The sequence below is a fragment of the Catharus ustulatus genome, chromosome 2 (assembly GCF_009819885.2).
Source record: "Catharus ustulatus isolate bCatUst1 chromosome 2, bCatUst1.pri.v2, whole genome shotgun sequence".
Classification (NCBI taxonomy): domain Eukaryota; kingdom Metazoa; phylum Chordata; class Aves; order Passeriformes; family Turdidae; genus Catharus; species Catharus ustulatus.
In genome coordinates, this window is record NC_046222.1 from 39290542 (window position 1) to 39311871 (window position 21330).

General features: G+C 40.7%; 1 protein-coding gene across 10 annotated transcripts in view; it reads left to right on the forward strand.

Annotated features, from left to right (window-relative positions):
* Positions 1–13928, forward strand: part of FAT3 (FAT atypical cadherin 3) — a 404304-nt gene extending 390376 nt beyond the window's left edge. For 5 of the 10 annotated variants that reach the window (XM_033052632.1, XM_033052633.2, XM_033052631.2 and 2 more), the window contains 4 exons: positions 613–726; positions 4080–4139; positions 6731–6766; positions 7362–13928. In XM_033052632.1, coding sequence (XP_032908523.1) covers positions 613–726; positions 4080–4139; positions 6731–6766; positions 7362–7981 — 830 coding nt within the window. In that variant the 3' untranslated portion in view covers positions 7982–13928. Of the gene's footprint in view, positions 1–612; positions 727–4079; positions 4140–6262; positions 6339–6730; positions 6767–7361 lie in introns of all 10 variants that reach the window. The other 5 variants (XM_033052640.1, XM_033052637.2, XM_042779062.1 and 2 more) reach the window with 4 other exon arrangements.
* The last annotated feature ends 7402 nt before the right edge of the window (positions 13929–21330 follow it).

A 21330-nucleotide genomic window follows, 5' to 3' on the forward strand; every position in this document is an offset into this window, starting at 1 on the left:
ATTTATATGTGCTTAATTACAGAAGAATTTATACCTTAGGTTGCAGTTACATTTCTAAACAGTAGAGTTGTGAAGACTGAATGTCCCTGATGAAAAGCAATGTAAATTGAAGCATAATGTATTATATGTCACTGATGGAGCTATTAAAATCTGATCCAAGGGCCACTGGTATGAATAACAAGATGCACAGTAACTTTAGTGAACATTGAATGAGCCTTTAATGAGGCTCTCAAATTAGGAAATGAACAGTAAAGATAAATGTAAGTGTAATCTCTTGTATAAGCTGTTTATACCACCACATTCCTTTAGTCATCATTTTCATTGCTTTTGAGACTATATGTCATCTAAAAAGACAATATTGAATACAGATGTTTCTTCCTTGATTACAGTGCTGTCAGCCACTTGAAAGACTCTGGGTTTCAAACACTTCAAAAGTCTAGGTATCTTCACCAACTGCCTTCTTGACAAATAGGTCATGTCCTCTGTGTGAAGTAATTAATTTTATTCTGATTCAAATAATAGAAGGCGGGATTTAAGTGTGTCCATGGTGTAAATAGATAAATGTGCATACCCAGAGAGTACCATTTTGCTTTGTCTTTGCTGTCAATGAAGGTAAAGGGGTTGATGACGCTGAAGAAGTGACCTGTTTTTCAGGAAGTAATAAAGGCAGCAACTCTGAAGTACAGTCCCTCAGCTCCTTCCAGTCTGACTCCGGAGATGATAATGGTAAGAAATGATTTCATCTTTATTATGCTGGGGGGAAAGCTATTTATCTCTCTTTCTAATATTATTAAAATATTTATATGACATCTTGGAACCCTTTAATGATGCTGAAAATAAGAAAGTCGTGGGTTCAAACCCTTACTTTGTGTTCCACTTACTAAATTATAGGAACATAATAAAAATCTTGGTGCTTGGGGCTGTTGTATCAGGACCAAGCTTTACAGCGAATTAGAGGTATGATACAGCAGAGTCACATTTCCAAGATATAAGTTGACTAATAGGTTGCAAGTGAAACTGTAGAATTTATATAATTTTCCTTCTTGGAAGAGCATGACTTTTGTGTGTCACCAGTCAAATAAAGGAGATTTCTGTGCTATTTCCCATGTCTCATTCATGGTCCCAACAGAACTCTGCTGGTGCTCAGCCACAACAATGAGCAGATGAGCCAGTCCCCAGCACCTTGGCTTCTCCCTGGCAATCACAGCTCAGCAAACAATAGAGCACCATTAAATCCTTGTTTGGTGCATACTCAGTGCCTGCCTCTCACATCCTGCATCATCATCTCAGTGGGTGATATGGGCAGAGCTGTGCACAGCCCACGAAGAGGCCACAAAGTCAGAGCAAACCTTTGTTCCTGCAGCCCACATATGTGGAGCAGTGAGCCTGAGAAAAGTCAAGATGTTTCTGCTGGGGAGGGATGGTGGATGTCAGGGAAGCTTTATTCAGACACACAGGAAAAGACTAGCACAAAGAAACAGTACTTGGTTTTCTCAGCCACCAGTTAATGAACTGTCTGTAGACTCAGTTCCTCAGACATGTCATGCATGGAACTCTGAAATGTTGGAAAAAGCACTGATAGCAAAGTAAATTTGCAGTTCCTTTTGGTCCACTGTGGCTGCAGCATTACAACTATTTCTGTCAGGCTTCTCAATACTTTCCTGCCCCTGCACCAAAAAAAAACCTTTTAGCCTTTTTTGTAGGATAAGTATTACTTAATGATACATATTTACATTATAGTTACCTTTGGAATAATTATTCAAGTGGTCATTTATTGTACATTGTTACTTTTTATATCTCCCAAATTCTAATTAGATATTTCAAACTCCTGATCCTGTCTCTGCTGAAATCATTGACACAGTACCCACAGAAGCTAGATTGGACTTTCTGTGCCCACTCATTTTTTGTGAAAGCTACATTTAAAATATGGCCTTTAGAGATAACATTTCTAGTTCAGGGTTCAAACAAATCCATATCTCCAGGGAGAACAAGGGAAAAAAACGTAAATCATCTGAGTAATTTGGAGAGATCGATGCAAGACTACATGCTCTGGTTTGCTTGAAGCAGCAGGGAAGGTTTGCAGTGAAAGAGCCTAAAGGGCAAAGCCAGGCATAAGTAAGCATATAACACTTACATGCCTGTACTTTAGGGCTAATGGATATGCCTCCTGAAGCCATAAATCCTTGCTCTTCTTGTTATTTTAATTTTTTGACCTTCACATACCTGCAAAGGTTAGAAGGTTGTCAGTGAAACCACAACAAATGCAGGTCAGCATCCGTGCTCTTTGATGAGACAGGACAAACTCCTTCCTCCCAAGCCAAGAGCAGTGCTGCTGTGTTCTCAGGCTAGCAGAGGGGACAGGTTTGTGTCACACAGATGTACAAATGGCTGTGCTGATGCTGACCTGTGAAACTGCATAGCAGCTTCTGTCTGGGGAAACCTATCTTTCAGCAGTGGAACACTGGGATGAATCCCACTGAAAGTACAGGCAGCCTCCACTCCCCTCTCCAGGGCTCTCAGAGCCTTCTGGTGCTGTGTCAAGGGTTTGTCTTACCATGAAAATTCACAGGGGCTGAGATTCCAAAGCTACTTTTTTTTCTCCCACTTTATTTCTCCTGCATTTAAATTGGTTAGCTTCCCTAGTCTTTCTGTGAGTAGCTAGCAGTAATTTTTGTAGTCCAAAACCTAAAAAAAGCTGTATTTGAGCACTGACTTGTGCTGAGCTGTGTGAAGTGGGGTTCCCTCCTTTCTGTGAACATGCTCTGCACAGCTCCCACCAGAGCCAACCCTTAGCTGCAAAGAAAACTGGGCTGGCCTTGGTTTCTGACCTGATTTTCTCTCTCAGTTTTTTCCTCTTAATAGTTTACAGCTGCCCTCCATTTTTTTCCCAGCCATGCAGCACTAATTGCATGGAGACCCTTATTTTTCTGTGTTTATTTTGCATTAACCAGTACAAGTTCCTTTGTATAATTACCATTGCTGTTGATGGCATATACTGATCATAGACACTGAACAGGGGTGCTTTTGTTTATCAAGGCTCTTTTTGCTAAGCCCTCACTAGAACTGAGGAAATTGGATTATATACCTGATCCCATGCCCAAAATTTAGTAAAGATGTGACAATACTCAACTTATGTCCACACTGTTAACACATTTCTTGTGACCTCTAAGGCTGTTAGCTGTGTGAAGCAAAAAAGTGTGCTTTGCCCCACATTTCTGGTTCTCTGCTCAGCCTGCTCCAAGCAATTGGTTTTCTCATAACTAAAGCCAAAGAACAGGGAAGGATCCAGTGCCCACTCATCCAGAGCTTTTCCCTCAGTTTTGATGGAGTTTATCTCATGTTCTCAGAGGGCAGCACTGTTAGGTGGTGCAAAATCATCTAGAGGACCACACATTATAGGCCTCCACATTAAGCAGCTGCACAGTCTATTTTAATAATTTCAAGGGAAAAGTATGTTTTGTTGGAACACCTGCAGAGAATACACAAAGCGTTTGGGAAACTATTCTGTCAAACACGGGTCAAAATTTGAACTTCAGCTACAGGGATGTGTCCTCCTAATTATAGCTGTGCTGCTTAACCTCCCTGAGGAATTACATGGCATGGCACAGACAGTAAATAAGTAAAACATTCCTCTTAGGAAATAGATTGAGCTTAACACCGTTTCTGATGGTGTGATGGTCTAAAAGATAATGATCCTTGGAGCACATGGCACCATCTCTAGAGACCTCTAAGCAAGAATGAATTAGAAATTAGTGTCAGGTAGAGAAGATACTGCTTTGGTTAATTGAATCAGCTGACCAGTCTACTTGAATTTATGAGGTGATACACATCATCCCATATGCCTTTCTGGAAATGCTGGTTTGGAATTTATCACCACTCTGAAGATATATGGGATTATCTGAAATGAAATGTCCTGCAACCCACTGCATAAATCATGCATTGGTCAGCAGCTTTTTTTTTTCAATGTCAGCTCTGTCTTTTGAGAGAATTTATTGTGGTAACATACAATGTGTGTTTTAAATACTAACCTAAAGCTGTCCTTCCCCTCCCTTTATTTTCTACTTTCCCTCCCCTGCAAGCTTCCATAGTGACTGTCATACAGCTTGTCAACAATGTAGTTGACACTATAGAAAATGAAGGTATTTAAATTTTTTTCTTTCTTGTTATACAACAATGCTTCCTATATTCATTGTGAAACATTCCAGCAGAACCTCACTAATCTACACTGACCAGCAATCCTGTGGCAGGGATTGGGTTTTGCAGAGCAGCATGTTCACCAGCAAACATGAAAATGCCAGAGGAACATACCACAAAATACCTGTGGGCAACTGGAGGTGGTAGAAAAGGTGTCAAGCCTTCATCCTCTTTTGTTGAAGTCAATGTTTCTGTTTGTTTATTCTCATTGTCTTCAGAGAAAAGAAAAGACTGATAATGGAGCCGTAACATTTTGATTATCCTGGCTGCTGAGACTGGGAGACACAAGATGACACAGGAAGTCTGTAAAGTATCCCATGCTGCAGCAGAGCTGGGTTATGTACTCCAGTGGTCTCACACAAAGAGGAGCACAGTGGTGGTTGGCTGGTGGCTGGTTTCTCCCAGGAAACCCTGCCAGACAGCAGATGTGTGGGCACAGCTCCATGGATGCCGTGGCTCTCTCCCGTGGCGCTACTGTGCCCATTCAACAGAGCATGGCAACGTGCTCCAAAGAGCAAACACTCACCTCTTCCACTGACCTCCTGGGTAACCTCAGGCATATCATGTTAGAAGTGAACCTGTAATGCGGGGATATCACTATTTTCTTTTTTCCATAAAGCACTGAGGAAATGTCTTGTTATCATAGATAAGCGCATTACTTTTATTTATTTTACAACATTTTTCCTACTCTTGGGCAAATGTCAACTCAACATCATCTCAGGTTATCCCCAAGTCGAAAATTTCATCTGTCCTTAGCAAATTTAAGACAGATTTTGCATATTTCAGCTGATCTAGTCTACATAATACATAGAGATGATTAAGTAAATTATTTTTGTGAAACTACTGATTTTTTTCTTGAGCCAGTGTCACAGTAATTTTGAAAAACACGTTTAATCCTAGCTAGTGATTGCCACTTGTGTATTTGTTCATAGTACACTTATTGATTTCCTGAAGTGTAAGAGTGTCGCTCTTCTCACTATCAAAAAAAAAAACAAAACAAAAACTAGCTAAGGTTAATTCAAAAGAAAGTCCCATTCAAATATTTAAAAAAAAAAATCTTGAAAAGAAACCACAGGCACTGCAAATGACCTTGCTTTCCTAAGGGAAAGCTTAAGCTAACGCACTGACTCGTTATCATCCTATACAGGTCAGAAAAAGCCAGTGTGACAGCAGTTTAAAGACACTGTCACTGAAAATGCTTTGCCACTTCCCAATCCCTTGTATGAAACGTAGTGTTCTTCTCTGCCCTGCAGCGGAGCTGGTGGAAGTGGTGAATAATTAACCCCACTGGAGCTCTGGGCAGAATCCCTGCCACAGAGTCATGGGAGGATGGGACTCCTGCCCCAGGGACATGCCCAGGGCTGCGCAAGTCAGCAAATTAGTGAGGTTCTCCTGGATCCTGATCCACTTAGAAGGGCCTGACACATCTCAGGTGCAGTGCCGTCACACTGACCCAAATACAGCAAAATCCACTGTACAAAGAAGAGAGAAGTGCAGAAGAGAGGTTAGGGCCGGTTCAGACACTGCTGCTAAACCTGCAGTAGCCCCAGCACTCCTCACTCCAGGACATGGCAGAGCGGGTGGAGAGCTCCTGCCTAGCTGTCAAGCTAAGGAAGAAATCACCATCACCACGTGCACCATGTGGTGATGAGCAGGGGCAAGTGTGGTCTTAGTAGGTAGGTGAAGGGCTGGAGAAGTCTTTTCTGCCCTTGCCTGTGTGTGAGCCACAGAGGGCACAGCTGTGATGCCATAGAGGTCTATTTCTCCTGCCAGACCTCCTCCAGCAATGTCATCCAGAGACTTTGCCCGATGACTTCTTGCATGAAGCCCAATAACATGCGGCTGAACAAGAGCATATCCATCTAGAAAACGCTGCAGCTTATTCCCTGCTCTTGTCTCACATAAAACCTCTTTCCTTGCTCTCTCCCCCACCCCTGCACCCTCTCCATACTGGAATGCCTCCCTCCCCACCAGCTAGCATGGCAGTGCAGGTGGGAGGTGGGTGTGGGGTTGCGGAGCATTGTAGCTGATAGCCCCATTAAATGGCTTTGTATTCTATTCTATTCAGGTTCTTATACCGTGCCCATCACCATGGTATCTGAGCCCAGGTGGGCCCAGATTTGTTTGAACCGGCCCTGAGAATGGTAGATTCTTATTTTTCTGTTTCAAAGTGAACAAGTGAGAGAAAAATGTACTTTACAATTATAAGCCATGTCGATGGTGGATAGCCCTTTTTTATTTTAAGAATTACAGCTCTAATGTAATTCTATATCTGTTCAGTGAGGGTAAATAATTAAGATATGATAGAAAAGGAATATAATACACAACATAAACATTTCTTTATGTGTGTCTGCATTTAACAGACAAGCTTATCTTGTATGTTAAAATAAAGAATAATTAAAAATCCTACTAAAATGACACCATGGCAGCTGTACTTTAGAAATATGCATGCTGAGTTTTGTATTTTCACATGTAATACAATGCTGGTGACAAGCTCCGAGTTACCAGTCTTTGCTTTTCACTTTGTATCTGACAGTGTCTGTTATGGATCAAGGACAGAACTACAACAGAGGTGATTTTTCTGGGACACCTTCTGCCTGTGGGCCGGGGTGGGCAGAGCACTGACTTGATCTATTTGGTTTTTTCTTTAACTGCTTCACGTGTACTCTTTTGTTTGAATTCTGTTGGGTTCAAAAGATGCATGAGAATGGTCAGCCACTTTATTTTTTGTTTCAAAATTCAGTTTTCAGTCAATCAGTTTATTTGCTTGCACATTCTTTCTTGAAGTCATTGGAGGTGGAAGGGGAGATAAGATTCCATAAGCATGCTGACTGCATTTAAAGATTTTTCTCAAATAACTGTGGAAAGTAGCGATTCAGACATCTTGATTTCTTGGACTCATAGTTTCTAATACAAGCCAGTAGCATCTTAAAGAGCAAAATTCCTGAGAGTGGCCATGTTTTGTTTCTTTGCTTGTTTGCTATAGCATCATAATGCAATTCATTCTCCTCCTCTACCCGTCTGGTCAGAGCATGGCTGACCTGTATCTATGGCGCATGCTGTGATTGGAATGTTCTGTGAGGACTCAGGCAAGGGCGTGCAGGACGCTCTGCTCTCCTCTGTGGTCCCATCCTAACAGAGCCCTGTGGTTCTATTCCCTGCTGCAGCGTATCATTGGGATACCTCTGACTGGATGCCCAGTGCCCGCTTGTCCGACATTGAGGAGGTGCCCAATTTTGAGGCGACAGAAGGAGGCTCGGCTCACCACGGCAGTACCAGAGAACTGGAAACAGATTACTACCTTGGTGGCTACGACATCGACAGCGACTACCCTCCCCCTCATGAAGAGGAGTTCTTGAGCCAGGACCAGTTACCACCTCCTCTTCCAGAGGATTACCCAGACCAATTTGAAACCCTCCCACCCTCGCAGCCAGTCTCCATGGCAAGTACTCTCAGCCCTGATTGCAGGAGACGGCCGCACTTCCACCCGAGCCAATACCTCCCTCCCCACCAGTTCCCCAACGAGACGGACACCACAGGATCTCAAACTGGGAACGAATTTAGTACTTTTGCTGTTGGCCCAAGCCAGAACACAGAAAATGTTAGTGCAGGTAAGATGCCCTTATCCTTGCACAACTCTCTCAACGCCTCCTCCTCTGACGTCTCAGCCGGCTGTGGCTTTGATGACTCTGAAGTAGCCATGAGTGACTTTGAAAGCGTGGAGGAACTCAGCCTAGAAAATGTTCACATTCCATTTGTGGAGACCCAGCAGCAGACACAAGTGTAAAGGAAGCTCCTTTCTTCTCCCTCCTCCTCTTTTTTTTAAATTTTGTCATTTGGTCCAATTAATAGTATAAATATTGAGAAGAAATTTTGCTGAAGGTGTGTCTATATATATATTGGGCAAAGAAAAGTACAGTATAACCCATTATTAACTTGTTCAGAAATGATACTGTATGTGCAGACACGAAGAGACCAATTGTGTTAAGTATTATACATTACAAAATTGTTACAGACAATCTGGAGAGTGTGTACCTTCTATTTATTATCAAGAATAAAACTCAGCTTTTGAGGCAGGGAGAAAAATAACTCCTAAGTAATTTCTTTTTCACAAAGTTGGGTTGTTTTGGGGTTCGGTTTTTTTTGGCATTGTGTTATTAAAAGTGTTACAGTGTTATGATGTCCCCACAGTATTAAGGAATGGGTGTGCACCATTCTAGGATGCACTGATGCATGAAATTTTATGTCAACAAAGAGTGAAAGCAATTGATTGCTGGGGATGCTGCTGCATACAACATGTCAGTTGGCTAAAAAAAAGCAGCGTTTATGAACTGACCTATCAAAGACAAGTGACCAGTTATTTATCCATAAATATTTATCTGTACTTTTGTTTATTACATAGCATTTCATTCTACTTTGTGTAAGTAGCACACATACATACAGTTTATATTTACTCCAAATTGACCTACTTTGGTTGTCATTTTAAAAACCTGATGTCAGGTGCATGTGCATAGCTTTGCCCCTGAGGACTTCCTGAAATGCCAGAGTTTGGCTCAGGAATGGCCTGGTTTTGCCCCAGCTGTGTATGCATAGTCTCTCTTAACACGTATGCAATGTGAAGATGGATCTGAAAACATGAGGTAACCTACACAGCTCATCTTTTTTTGGAAATTTCATGCTTGGGCAATCAACTCTGATAGCAGTCCTCATGCTGCAGTTACTGCAGTAAAATTAGTTGCAATTAAGTTACATATAAGGCTGCTGTAACCTCACATCATTAGTTTAACATCTTTTGGCAATTGTCCATCCCTAGAGTTCACAGGATGAGTTCTCAGCTGCTGTAGACTGACTCAGTCGGTGGAGCTGCATGAATGGACTGTGGCCAAAGATCTGTCGCTAGATTTTCTACTGGGTGCATGATTTTGTAGGATTTGAATACATCCGAAGGTTGTTTGCAGACTTCAGAATATTGTAGTGGAATCAAGAAAACCATGGCATCTGTATGCTTTTATGCTTCCCTCAGCCTGATTGGAGTAAATGGTCATTCACATTGATTTGGTCAGAGCAGTCAAGTGCAATCTGGAAATTTGGGATTTTCACACAATGTATTAAAGCAGAGTATACACATCTGTTGCTTGGTGCTCTGAAAATGTTTTTACCACTGCATTTTACGGCGTCTGCGTACCTTAACTGTGAATGTGAGTCTACAAGCCTGCATTACTGTTGGGTTTTCATCCATTTCTTCCATGGCATAGTTCTGTCATTCCGAAAATCTGTTGAATACCTAAATCATTGTGATAAATGCACAGATTTATTAGCAGGTTTCCCATGCTGCTTTCCCTGTTCTGTCACTTGGTCAATCACCTTAACTGAATAGTTTCAGCAGTTGTATGCCAGGGCATGTTCTTGACTGCCATGAGTTTCACACAAAATTAAATCGTGGGCCATTTCTTGACATATAGGAAGGATTTATTCAGAAATTTTCCCCAACACAAAGAAATTACTAGTAGAATGTAATTTAAATAATTGCAGCTTGTAACACTTTTAATAAAACAGGATTTCTAGAATTATTGGAGTAGGTACAGTGTGTTGCTGCTTCCCTCCAATAGCTCATACAGCTGTGAAAGATTGGTGTGGATATTTTCTTTGGGATGATGCAGCAATTCTTCAGTAGAAAACATCTCATTATGCAGGCATATGAAAAAAATGAGTGAACTTCTGGAACGAATGTACTGCACATACAAGTATTATCAAGTACTTGTCTGCAAATAGGTCCTGTCCATTGAATTTATGAATGTCACTTGGTCTTCTCAAAGTAAACATGCTTCTGTAACAGTGATATATTCTGAATGTGCTCATGGTGCGTTTCAGACCCTTTCCCCTGATATTATTCCTGTGTTTTTAAGAATAAAAAAGATATGGAAATTTGTATTGTGATTGCAAGGAACTGAGGGACTTGCCAGAAAGCCATAAAATGGTTTGGCAAGCCTAGAGGCACGGGTAGAGGATAACTCTTATTGTTCATGAAGTCTGTGTTACAGGAAAGGAAATGCAATTAGATTGATGTCTCTTCAAGAGTCAGGAGCATCAGAGTTGGCAAAGCAATTCTGCAAATTTAACTGCACTTTTAAAGCTTGTATGACCCTCTGAGAATGTGATGCTCTCTTAGCAGCGGGCTGCAGTTTACAAGAGGTTTGCTCCTACTCAGTTTTGGTTTGAGACATTTTTATCCATTATGCAACTAATTCTGTTCAAACCCCCAGCTAGTTATTAGGTGTACTTGTCACCTGTCTTCTGTGGTGAAAGTTCTTGCGTAAGCCTGAGACACCAATATCAAACCTTTACTGGGACATATCAAAAGGGTCTCGAGGGACCGCAATGAGAGCCTAGTGATTGCCATACAAAAGAAAATCAATGTTTCTTACCAAGCTTGTTGCCTCAGTAATGCATTGTTGGTAGTGAGTTTTAGTAGTAAAATATGCATAAGTACAATGTATAATACTTTTTCTGTTTGATGTTGTTGCCATTTCATTTCACTGAAGGCCTACTTATTAAAGTGCTGTTGGGAAGGTGCCAAGGATCACCTGTTCAGCCTTCTCTGTCCTCTTCATGATTTCTATACCTCAGTATCTCCTCCCCTCCAAATCCATCTTCAGGTAGTCCTCTGTGAATATTGGTACTTCTGTGGCTATTTTGGTTTTGTTCAGGCTCTTTTTGATAATGATAAGACCCAAATGCAGATCTAAAGGTGAAATACCTCTTAGGGAGTAAGATTTTCATACTAACATTTCTTGTTAAACCAATATTTTTTATTTTCTTTTTGGTTACTACTCCACATGAACAAGTCAAAAACTTTTAATTTGGAACATAAGAACACATTCATAACATAATGTAAGAATTACCATTCACATTAGCACTTCCAGTATATATTTCCTTTTTCTGCCATATGATGATTTTTGTATCACTGCTGCTGTTGGGTCCTTGGTTCTGCAAGAGCTACCCTGCACATGCTGCTTATCCTGTGTGTCTGTATTTCAAACTACATCCCTGTAGGTGGCTCCACTACATGATATTTTCTCTAAGAATCATCTGTGCAGATGATTTCATAGGCTTAGTGAAGTATTTTTGAGTACCACTGGCTTGTAACTTAGGATCAAGAAAGTTTTTGTATTTTGGAGAGAAGCAGCAAGAGGAAAAAAAGCAACTTGTTAAAATGCAAATGCACATTTATATCAGAAATCACGAACTTTGCCAGGGGTGTATGAGTCTAAGTAAAAGGATGCTTGTTCTCTGCATTTTGATCAAGTTGAGAATGCCCTGCACAGTGCTGGCCTTTTTAATAATGCTGGCAATGAAAGAGCATTACAGTGACTACAACATGATTTATTCTGCCAATACCACGTTAGGTGGCCTTGTGCAAAAGGAAAAATTGGCTTACGTACCATTCCTGAGTATGTTAATTACTTTGTCTTTGTATTATAACCATTAAAAAAGAATGCAACCCCCCCACACACACACACACAAAACTATAGATAGTGGATGTAGTTGCTGTCCTTGATCAGTATCTTAAGGTGGAATAAAGGGCCAAATATGACACCCTGGAGCCGTAGAATGGAGAAAATGGACAACCCCACTAGACAGCCCCAAACATAAAATTACCTTCCTCTAGGACCTTTCTGCAGAATATAGTATATTAAGGCAACCAGGAGGATTTTGGAATGCAGAGATTCACTACAGAACCATGGTTTCCTGTCAGTCAAGCTGTCTTCCTTAAGCTCAGTGACATCTTTGATCCCAAACTATCCCATGGGTTTCTTTTAACATATAATTCTATTAAAAGGCTCGAAGGAGTCAAAGGCTTCTCACTGCCATTGTTTTCCTTTACCTGGAAGTTGTGTGCTCCATCTGTCAGGCAGAGTCTCCACCTCTGCATGTCCCACAAAGAACTTAAATTTTACTCTTTGGAATTTTTTCTCTCATTTTCTAAATTCTGTACTGTAGTCTGAAGTAGTGAGAGCCTTGATGTATCAGTACCCTCTCTAGTCAGAAACTCAGTGTGTCTGCAGCACAGTGAATAAAAGCATGTCATGAAATGCTGATCAGTAGGGAGGCCAGCAGCCTGTTGTCTCTGTGAGCCAGGCAGAGAGACACGTTGAGAATATGACATAAAAGTTGTTGCTCTTGTGTCCTGTAAATTCCATCATAAAGAAAAATGTAGGATGAATAAGACAAATGGCTAAGAACACACTTTACTCCTCATCTAGCTCCTGCTTGAAAAAGCTAAATGGATGCTATAGTAAGTATATCCTTACAGTCAATAATAACTGCAGTCATGGGAGAGGGAGTTGAAGGTGCCCTGGACCAGTTCTGCTAAGCTTCATTTGAAAAGGAGGCATCCTGACTAATGGAGGAAGCCAGCTCTTCAGAACCAGTGAGAAAGTACATCTGTGCTTTGTAGATAATGTTTGGAGCTATTCACTCAGTAATAATGGGCATTTCATGGTTTCCAACAAGAGAGATACATCTTCAGCTTCATTCCCTGATGATTTACCATCATTTACCATGTGGTAAAAACTGTGCTTTTTGCCTGTTTGCATCTCTGCTCCTCTCAATACACCAAACTGTGATTTGAGCCTTAGAAATTTAGACCATTGCCCATTACTCGTGGCTTTTACACATGGCTGTGTTCATGAACTTGACATTTAACATCTCCATTATCAGAAGGGCCATTCAGTTAGTAAATTAGCTGCATCATCCAAGGGATGGGCGGATGGGGAGGAAATTAAATTAAATTCGTTTCTTTATGTAATAATGAAAAGCAATAATTGCAAATATGTCGTATTACACAAAGGCCATAAGTAATCTTTACCAGTGTTAAGAGTGCACTTGAACTGTATTATGGAAAGAGATTGGAGCCCTCAGAACTGTAGCATTCTTTTGTCATAGGAATACCTGAAACACTATTAATCAGCAATGCAATGAGCCCATACTGCCGCTGTTCAGGAGATGACAAAGATGTTTAGGAGTGAAAGCAGTTCTCTTTAAAGCACTGTATTGGAAAAGATTGTCTTGTAAATTTTACCTGTCACAAGCAGGCTGGTTTGTAAAGATGTATGTTTTGGTGTTTAAAAAGAAGTTTATAAAATAATGTATATAATGGTTTCAAATTACCAGGCTTTTGTAGATATTTGATGCCAATCAGGTTGCTTTAATTTCTTTTATTTGTTTGTTCGTTTGTTTGTTTGATATAATTCTAAAAGTCATCAAAGTTGGTTTAAACCTCTAAGATAACAGAAAAAAAAATTTAGATCTGAAAACTTTTTAATCATTTCAAAATGTACTGTAAGTTTCCTTTGAGTTGAGTTATTTTTGTTTAACTTCTTTCTGATTTTAAGAAGATTTTTTAATTGAATTTTTTAAATGAATGTGTTTTGCACAAAGAACCTAGAGATATGATTTCTATTCCATTTCAAGTAGGTATTAAGAAATGTCTTTTTTCCAATGACAACAAATTCAACCTTATGCAAAAGGGAAGGTTTATCACTTCAAGTGGGTATAGTTCTTCATCTGAAAACCAATTGTTCCTTCATAATTGCTGTTGGCAGTATTGTCTTGTGTTCTTTTGCTATAAAAACAAAACAACAAAAAAAAAAGTGTACAGGTTTGTAACTGCCAAAATTTGCTAAAGTTGATGGTTAAAATAAGTTTTCCAAGTAAACAAAAAGAAAAGCCCAGCTGTGTTGACTGCTTTTTGATTTTTCTCCTACTTTCAAAGGAGGGAGCAAGATTAGATACACCAGTTCTTCAAGGAATGTACCATTTCGTTCCCCCTCTGTGTTGCAGAAAATGCTACTTTTTTTGCACTCTTTAAATTATTTCCATTATTACATGGAAATTCCTCCATTTGCACTGCAGAGCACTCTTACCAGGAGTTGCTTAGCTGATGTGTGTAAGCTAAGGCAGTTCCCTGATTAAACCCACATCTTCAAAAAATGCGGAAGGCATCATTGCATCATGTAGCCATGTAGACAGTGAGCTCCATCAGTGGAGACAATTTCAGGGGACAGTGCAGTGTCTGGTTGCTTAGTGGGGGTAGAAGGAGTGGCTGTATAAAGCAGCATCCCACTCCTCAGTGTGCCTGCCATGGACACCTCTGTGCTCCGGCGTCATGGCACTGGCAGTGGGACTGGCAGCTAGGACAAGTTCATTGTGCTAGCACTGCCCCTGGAAAGAGATGTTGTCGTGCTGGGCATGATACTCAGTCTGGCCAGGGGCTTACATTCAGGGATACCCCACTTATTCCTCCTTCATCACCCCTTCTCAGCTCCACAACCCTGGCTGCCCTAGCTGGCCTGGACTGAAGCAAGGCTGCAGAAGCTCAGTGTAGGAAGAAGGGGAGTCCCTCCTGTGCTCTGGGAACACAGCCACCGGCACTCCTCATGCTGCTGGGGAGGAGGGATGCTACCTGCAGTGTGTGTCCCATTAGAGCAGACTCAGAGCAGAGTTTCTGTCCCACCAGTCAGCACACAAATACCCCTTCTCAGCCATCTTGAAACAGAGGTTTAAGCTGTGGAAAGGCAAAATACCAAGTCAACATTAGAAGTGTCTCTTCCCTCAAGAATACCCTTTTCTTTTTTTCCTAACATGGATGACTACCTTTATTTTAGCCACTTTCCTATTTAATTTTCTATTTGTATTTCTGGTTGTAGAGGATCTATTTTTTTTTCTTTTCCACCATTAGTAGTAGATCTTGACATAATCTCAGGGAAATACTTGTGGACTTGTGGTAGCAGAAGTAGCCTGGCAGTTCAGCAAGGCTTACTGTTGCAGTGAGATGAAGCAGAACATAAGACAAAGTGAGTATAGTTCACAGAACATTCAAGATTAAATGATGTCAAATTCTTGCTTCAGTTTGATGTTCAAAGCTAGAGATACGAAATGACATCAGTATTTGTATTAGGATGGAAAAGATGAGAATTGAGATGACAAACAGGTCAAAATGCACCCAAATGTTCTGTCAAAATGGAACCAGCATCACTGATTTTCCCTTTAACATCAACCAAAAATAAGTTATTTCTTTCTTCCGTGTGTTTTAGTAACAGGTTTTGTAAATATGCAGTGTTTTCTGTCCATGTGGAAAGTGCTGCTGGAGCGTAAGTCACACCAGAAGCCTGTGTGGTCTAAAAACTAAGGTGGGATCACCTCATGAGAAGGTATGAAAAGAAGACTCTAAAAATGACAACTCTAGTCATTTCAGTGGACCTGAAGTTTTTCCACACAGAATCTTTTCCTTAATTTGCACAGAAACATCTGTAGTGCAAAACAGTGTGAAAATCAGAGATAGATGTTTGGCTGTGGAATTTCCAGCCCTTCAGCAAAACTTGGGAGGGTTTCTGCAGTATTGTAGGGATGAGTCAGGTGGACATTAGGGAAGAAGCAGACAATCCATCCTATCTGAACACTAAGAGTCTTCATTTTTAGATCAAAGACAGACTTTTCCATGCTGGTAAAACCTTTCCTACTTGCAGTTTTTCTGCCTACCCTCACTCTATCATGTAATGGGGAACGAAACATCAGTGCAATGGCTGTGACTTCCTCTAATGTTCAAAGTAAGCAATTTAGAAACCCCCTACCTCTTCTCAGCCAGCAGTCATAGCCACAAAGAAGAAAGCATTTTGCAGAAGGCACGTCAGCCTGTTGCAGGAAGGACTCCTGGCTGTGGAGAGAAATGCGTGGTTTCATAGGAGAACAGGGAAGGAAATTGAAACAGCAGGTGAATGTCAAGTTCTTCCTTTACTAATTTAACTTCTTCAGGTGTATGTTCTCCCCAGTGGTACCAATGGTCTTTCTGTGCATATATTCAGCTCATAGCCTCATTTAAACTTGCTTTTCTAGGCTTACAGAGACTACATAAATTTCTTCCAGCGCCTGAAATCGTGCCCCTGGTTCTGGTGGGGAGGAGAACTCCTTATAGGATTTAATGAGCCAGATGCTAGAGATGTGTGACCAGCCCCAGCAGTGAAATCCTGCAGTGACCCCTAAACCACTGCCATAGAAGAAACTTTTACTGTGAGGGTGGTGAGGCACTGGCACAGATTGCCCAGAGCAGCTGTGGCTGCCCCATCCTTGGAAGAGTCCACAGCCAGGCTGGATGGTGCTGGGAGCAATTTGGGATAGTGGAAGGCATCTCTGCCCTTGGCAGGGGGTTGGAATCAATGATATTTAAGGTCCCTTCCAACCCAAACCATTCTGTGATTCTGTGTTTATCAGGGAGGTACAGCCAGGGATGATCAAATGCAAGCCAGTTAGGGGAGTCTTTGTCCACAGGTGTGTGAGTTGTGATTTGGCCGCTGCTTTGATGTGATTTATAGCTTCCACTACCTTTGCAATAACTTTCTGCAGCACACATAACCTGAGCTTCCAGGAGCCGTTGGATAGCCACCGGCGCCTCCTGCAGGAGATGAACTTTAAGAGCCAGGGTATATCCATGGGGCTCAGTGGACACTGCTGCTCTGAAGCTATTGCCCAGTGGGGACAGAAAGTACAAAGAACCAGCTGCACAGAAGCCAATTCCAGCTGTCCCACTTGGCTAGTTCTTGGCTTGCTCAGACATGTCACGGATTGCCCTCCAGGGAAAAATGCTGCTGTAATCAGGCCAAGCAGAGAGACCAGCTGCCTGCTGCAGCCTACTGAGCAGTTACATGGCAGTGTTTGTAAGGTCATTGATGTGGCAAATATATATTAAAACAAAAATAATAAAAAAAAGAAACTATTAAGATAATTCTTTTAATTCACTTTAAGATGTGTATTTCAAATAACAGAAAATTAAATGCATTAAGTTTTAACACAGTGACAGAAGGTGCTCCTACCTGTACAGAACAACATGTGAGGATTCAAGCAGCATGAGTATTTAAGCCTTAATCCACATAAAAGGTCATGTGCTGATTTTGTTAAGTCTGCTAGGTTACTCCAGTTATCTTCAGTAACTTCAGGGGTCTTCCTGAAGAGAATGGGGTGTTTGCAATCTACCTGTTGGGCATTAACAATGCCTTAATACAAACAGGAAGGATTTCTCCTGGCAATTGTTTGCTAGGAAAACTTAAATATGCTATTTAAAGTTGGTTGTGAATTGATATATTGCAAGGAAACCAAGTTCCTGTCATTCTGCATCCTGTTAAAAGCAAAGCACAGTTAACAATTTCTGTGCATCTTGAGGTTGAAGATTAATACCTGGAGTAGTGGAACTGCTGCCTGCAGAGCTTCTAGTGCAAAACCGTGTCTGGTGTTTGCTGCCCAGCACAGGCCAAAATACAGCCCCAGGGGAGGATTGCTGTCATCTACCCTCAGATATCTGCAGTGGCAATGCTTCCCTCTGAGCCAGTCATCCTTGGATGCTTTATGTTGAGTGAAGAGATCTAAGACATAAAGTCTTCTGACCTAATGTTAGTATCGACTTTAGGACACCTTCTGAGAACAGATTATTTGTCTTCAGTGACCATTAAGGATTCCAGATGATAATCATCTCAGCCATGAACTTCTATTTGGATCCTATGGGTTCCGCCTCCAGGGCATAATTTCCTATTGTTGTTTCATATAATTGATTTAATATTTAATTAAAATTTAATTGCTTTAATATTTAATTTAAGATAAATATTTAAAATTTGCTCCTATGAGAGAGAAGAGATTAACAAACTGAAGTGAGGTCAGAAGAGAGCCATTAAGAGAACCAGGGCCTGTAATATGTGATGTATGGGAAGAATTTAAAGGTTTCAACTTACCTTCTTCTGTGATTCTATCTATTTCTGTGCTTTCTTGCCTAAGAAATAAAATGTTTTCTATTCTACTGAAATTTCTCCATTGCTATGTATAAATATTATTTTCCTTTCATTAATGATGTTAAGTGTAAATCTAATTTACTAGGTCTTCAAGGAAAAATCACTTTATATTGTCCCTGCTTACTGTTACCTTCTAATAGTACTAATTAATTAATGCAAACACCAAAAACCGTGTTACTCTACAGGAGAAGGAAAAATTTACTCCTGGAGCAAGAAGACCATGCTTTGATCAAGGCCTTTTTCCATTTCAAAGTTTTTCCATCACATGCTGTCCTGCTGTCTGTTTTTGAATGCACCCACTCGTAGCCTGATGGAGCCAACAGAACTTGAGCTGTGAGTGCAGCTGGTGAGGCAGGGAGACCTAGTCAGCCCTCAGGATTAGCCAGGTTGACCAGAAACCCACTTTTGTACCTCCTATCCCTAAAAAGCCTGAAAATGTTTAGGATTGTTGCATTGTCCCCAGGTCTACGGTTGTGAACCAAGTTCATACCTGGAGATGCAGGATTTCTTCAGCGCATAGCAGGGTCAGAGCAAGAGGTGCCAGGAGAACAGCAGTGCTCTAAGATTGCAGGAAAACACAGCACTGTAACACTGCTGAGTGCCTGGCTTTGTCTGTGCTATACAGCTCTCTTGTTTTGGTAAATGGGTATCATTTCTTCAAGGCCGGAGGTAATCAAATCCTTTTGCTTGTTATGTTCAGTGATAAATTTGAGCTATTTAATGAAAAATTACTTATGAGTAATAGCAAACTGAAATAAGTTCAGAGGAACATAATAATTCCCCTCTAAAAGTACCCAAAGGTCTGGTGTTGGAGTGTTGGAGTGTTGGAGTGTTGGAGGCTGAGGTTTGGTCACCCTCTTCAAAGAAACTACAGCCTCTATCACTTTGTTCCCTTGGGCTGGATGTGGGTAGGTGTGGGAGCAGCATTTCCCAAATGAGAGTCCAGAGAACACGGAGAACTGCACTGCTCCTGCTGGTGTACACAAGAGATTGTGATACTCAAAGCAGTCTCTACTTAAGGAATTTTATTTCATGTAATTCATTGCTTTTTAACAATAACTGTTGATTATTGATTCAGATAGCAAGGTAAGAAAATAAGATAAAAACACAGCAAATTGTACAAAAAGCTAGGGGGAAAACTGTTTTACAAAATGCAGTCCCTCAAGGTTGTCCTTGCCCTTGCATGAGTAGCCCAAGGCCACAATCCCTCAGAGGGGATCATATCCCAGCATGGGTCACCCACAGCTACAGTCCCCTTGGGTGTACCTTCTCTGGCATGGACCACAACTTTCCAAGAGTATTTCCAGTCATTTTCCCAACGTCTCCTTCCACATGCTTCCTGATTGTCTCTTCCCATGGGTCTTAACCCTTACAGCTCCCTCCTTAAATACTTTTGTGCGTGAGTTTTTTTTATTGTGTCTGAACTAAACTCAGAAATAGTGTAGTAGATAATCCTTTGAATAAGTGCTTTAAGTGTGATGGTGGGAGTTTGATCTACGGCTGAGAAGCAATCTGGCTGCGTAAGAGTGATAGTAGGTAGATGATATTTCCAGCTGTACTAAGTCTCATTCAAATCATGAAAAGGAATGTTGAGAGGCTGGAAAGCATTCAGAAAATCTGCAAAATTGAAATAAGAGTTGAGATTTCAGCTTTGCAGTGACTTACTTATTTAGCTATGAAAAGATTGTTAAAAATTTCTACAGAAAACAAAGCTTTGTCTATCTCAGGCTAGTTCTGTAGCAAGGCAGTGAACTGACATCGAGAAATTACTCACTTAGAGCTTGGATTGAGTGCCCATCACTCCTTGTCTTTAGATCACTCTGATCTTAAATCCGTCTGTTCTTAAACAGGACTCCATCTGTATCTCTGAAAGATAAGCTATCATTCAGGTTGAAGTTACAGAACTGACAGTACACCCAGGAAAAGTTGTTTGATTTGTTGTAAACACAAAGCTGGTCAATGTGGTAAAAATTAATCCTTTCTATGATTAAAAAAAAAAAATTTAATGTAGAGAAAAAACTAAAAGTCCAAGAGATAAAAAATTCACCTTGGTGTTGAGCAGATCCTGTCTGGAAACCTGGAGTGTGTCTGCCTTGTGAGCACTGTGACAGCACTCCTGCCCTGGTCAGCCAGGTCTGCAGGTGAACTTCGCTAGGAACCACTGAGGGAGAGAGGGGTCATTTATAAGCACTAATCCAAAATTTACAATATTTATTTATTATTTTACCACTTGCTTTTTTTCTTTCTTAAATCATATTTTTAATCAAGGGATTGTTTCATTTTATTGACTGCAATACTGAAAGCATGAGACTTCAACAATATTTCTCCAATAACTCTTTCTGAGGGAATTTAGCATTTGCAAAGGAATTACTCATCATATACCCTGTAGGAAGAAATAAATTCTGTTCCAAATTGCCAATGAAGGTGTTTTTAATTTTTCTTTTCCTTCTTTCTTGTTTGCTCTGATTTCAAGAGCCAGAGGTGTTTTTGACATTAGATCATTGCTTTGACGTGGTTTTTCACAGGGGACTAATTTTAGGGGACAATAGAGTTTATCATGCGAAGGAGAATTACTCATTGCTTAGAGAAAGTAAGCAAAAGAGAAAAACTTCAAATTGTCAAAAGCACTCACTAGAAGCTCAAACTACAAATCTTTTAGATAACTGAAAGGGATCTTCCATGTTCCTGCACAGATATATTAGAAAGGATAATGGATTCACTTTTGGCAGCACACAGGACAACAGCTGTAGGGGCTTTCAGGGTTTTCAGCTAGGTCATCAAATTAGAATTAGTTGTAGTGATCGAGCAATGATGTCTTGAGATTTATTTTAGGGAAAACCGCTGTGTTGGGTATTCCTGCTGAACCCCCAGGACTGCTGTGGTAACTGCTGTGTGAGTGCTCACAAAAACACTGTCATAGCCTCTTGGTCCTCAACAGCAGAAATCTGTGACCAAGTTTTGCATAGGGCTGCAGCAAATTAGGGACATGTTTTTCCACTGAATTTCAGGGTTGTGCATCTCAAAGAACTGTGTTAATACAAGTTTTCAGGATTTGGAAGAAGATCTTTTAACATGTGGATCTTGATAAGCATTTGAAGGCTTGCAGATAATGCAGAGATACCCATCCTTGTTCTATGATGGTCCTGAGAAACTGAACAAAATCCAAGCTCTGCATTTTAAGTTAATGTTCTATAATGGACTGTAAACATGTCAATATATCTCAGATGACTTTTCAGCTGTCTTCCATGTTGTCAACATCCCTTTCCAGTTGGGAAACAATGTGCAGTAATTTAAAACTCTT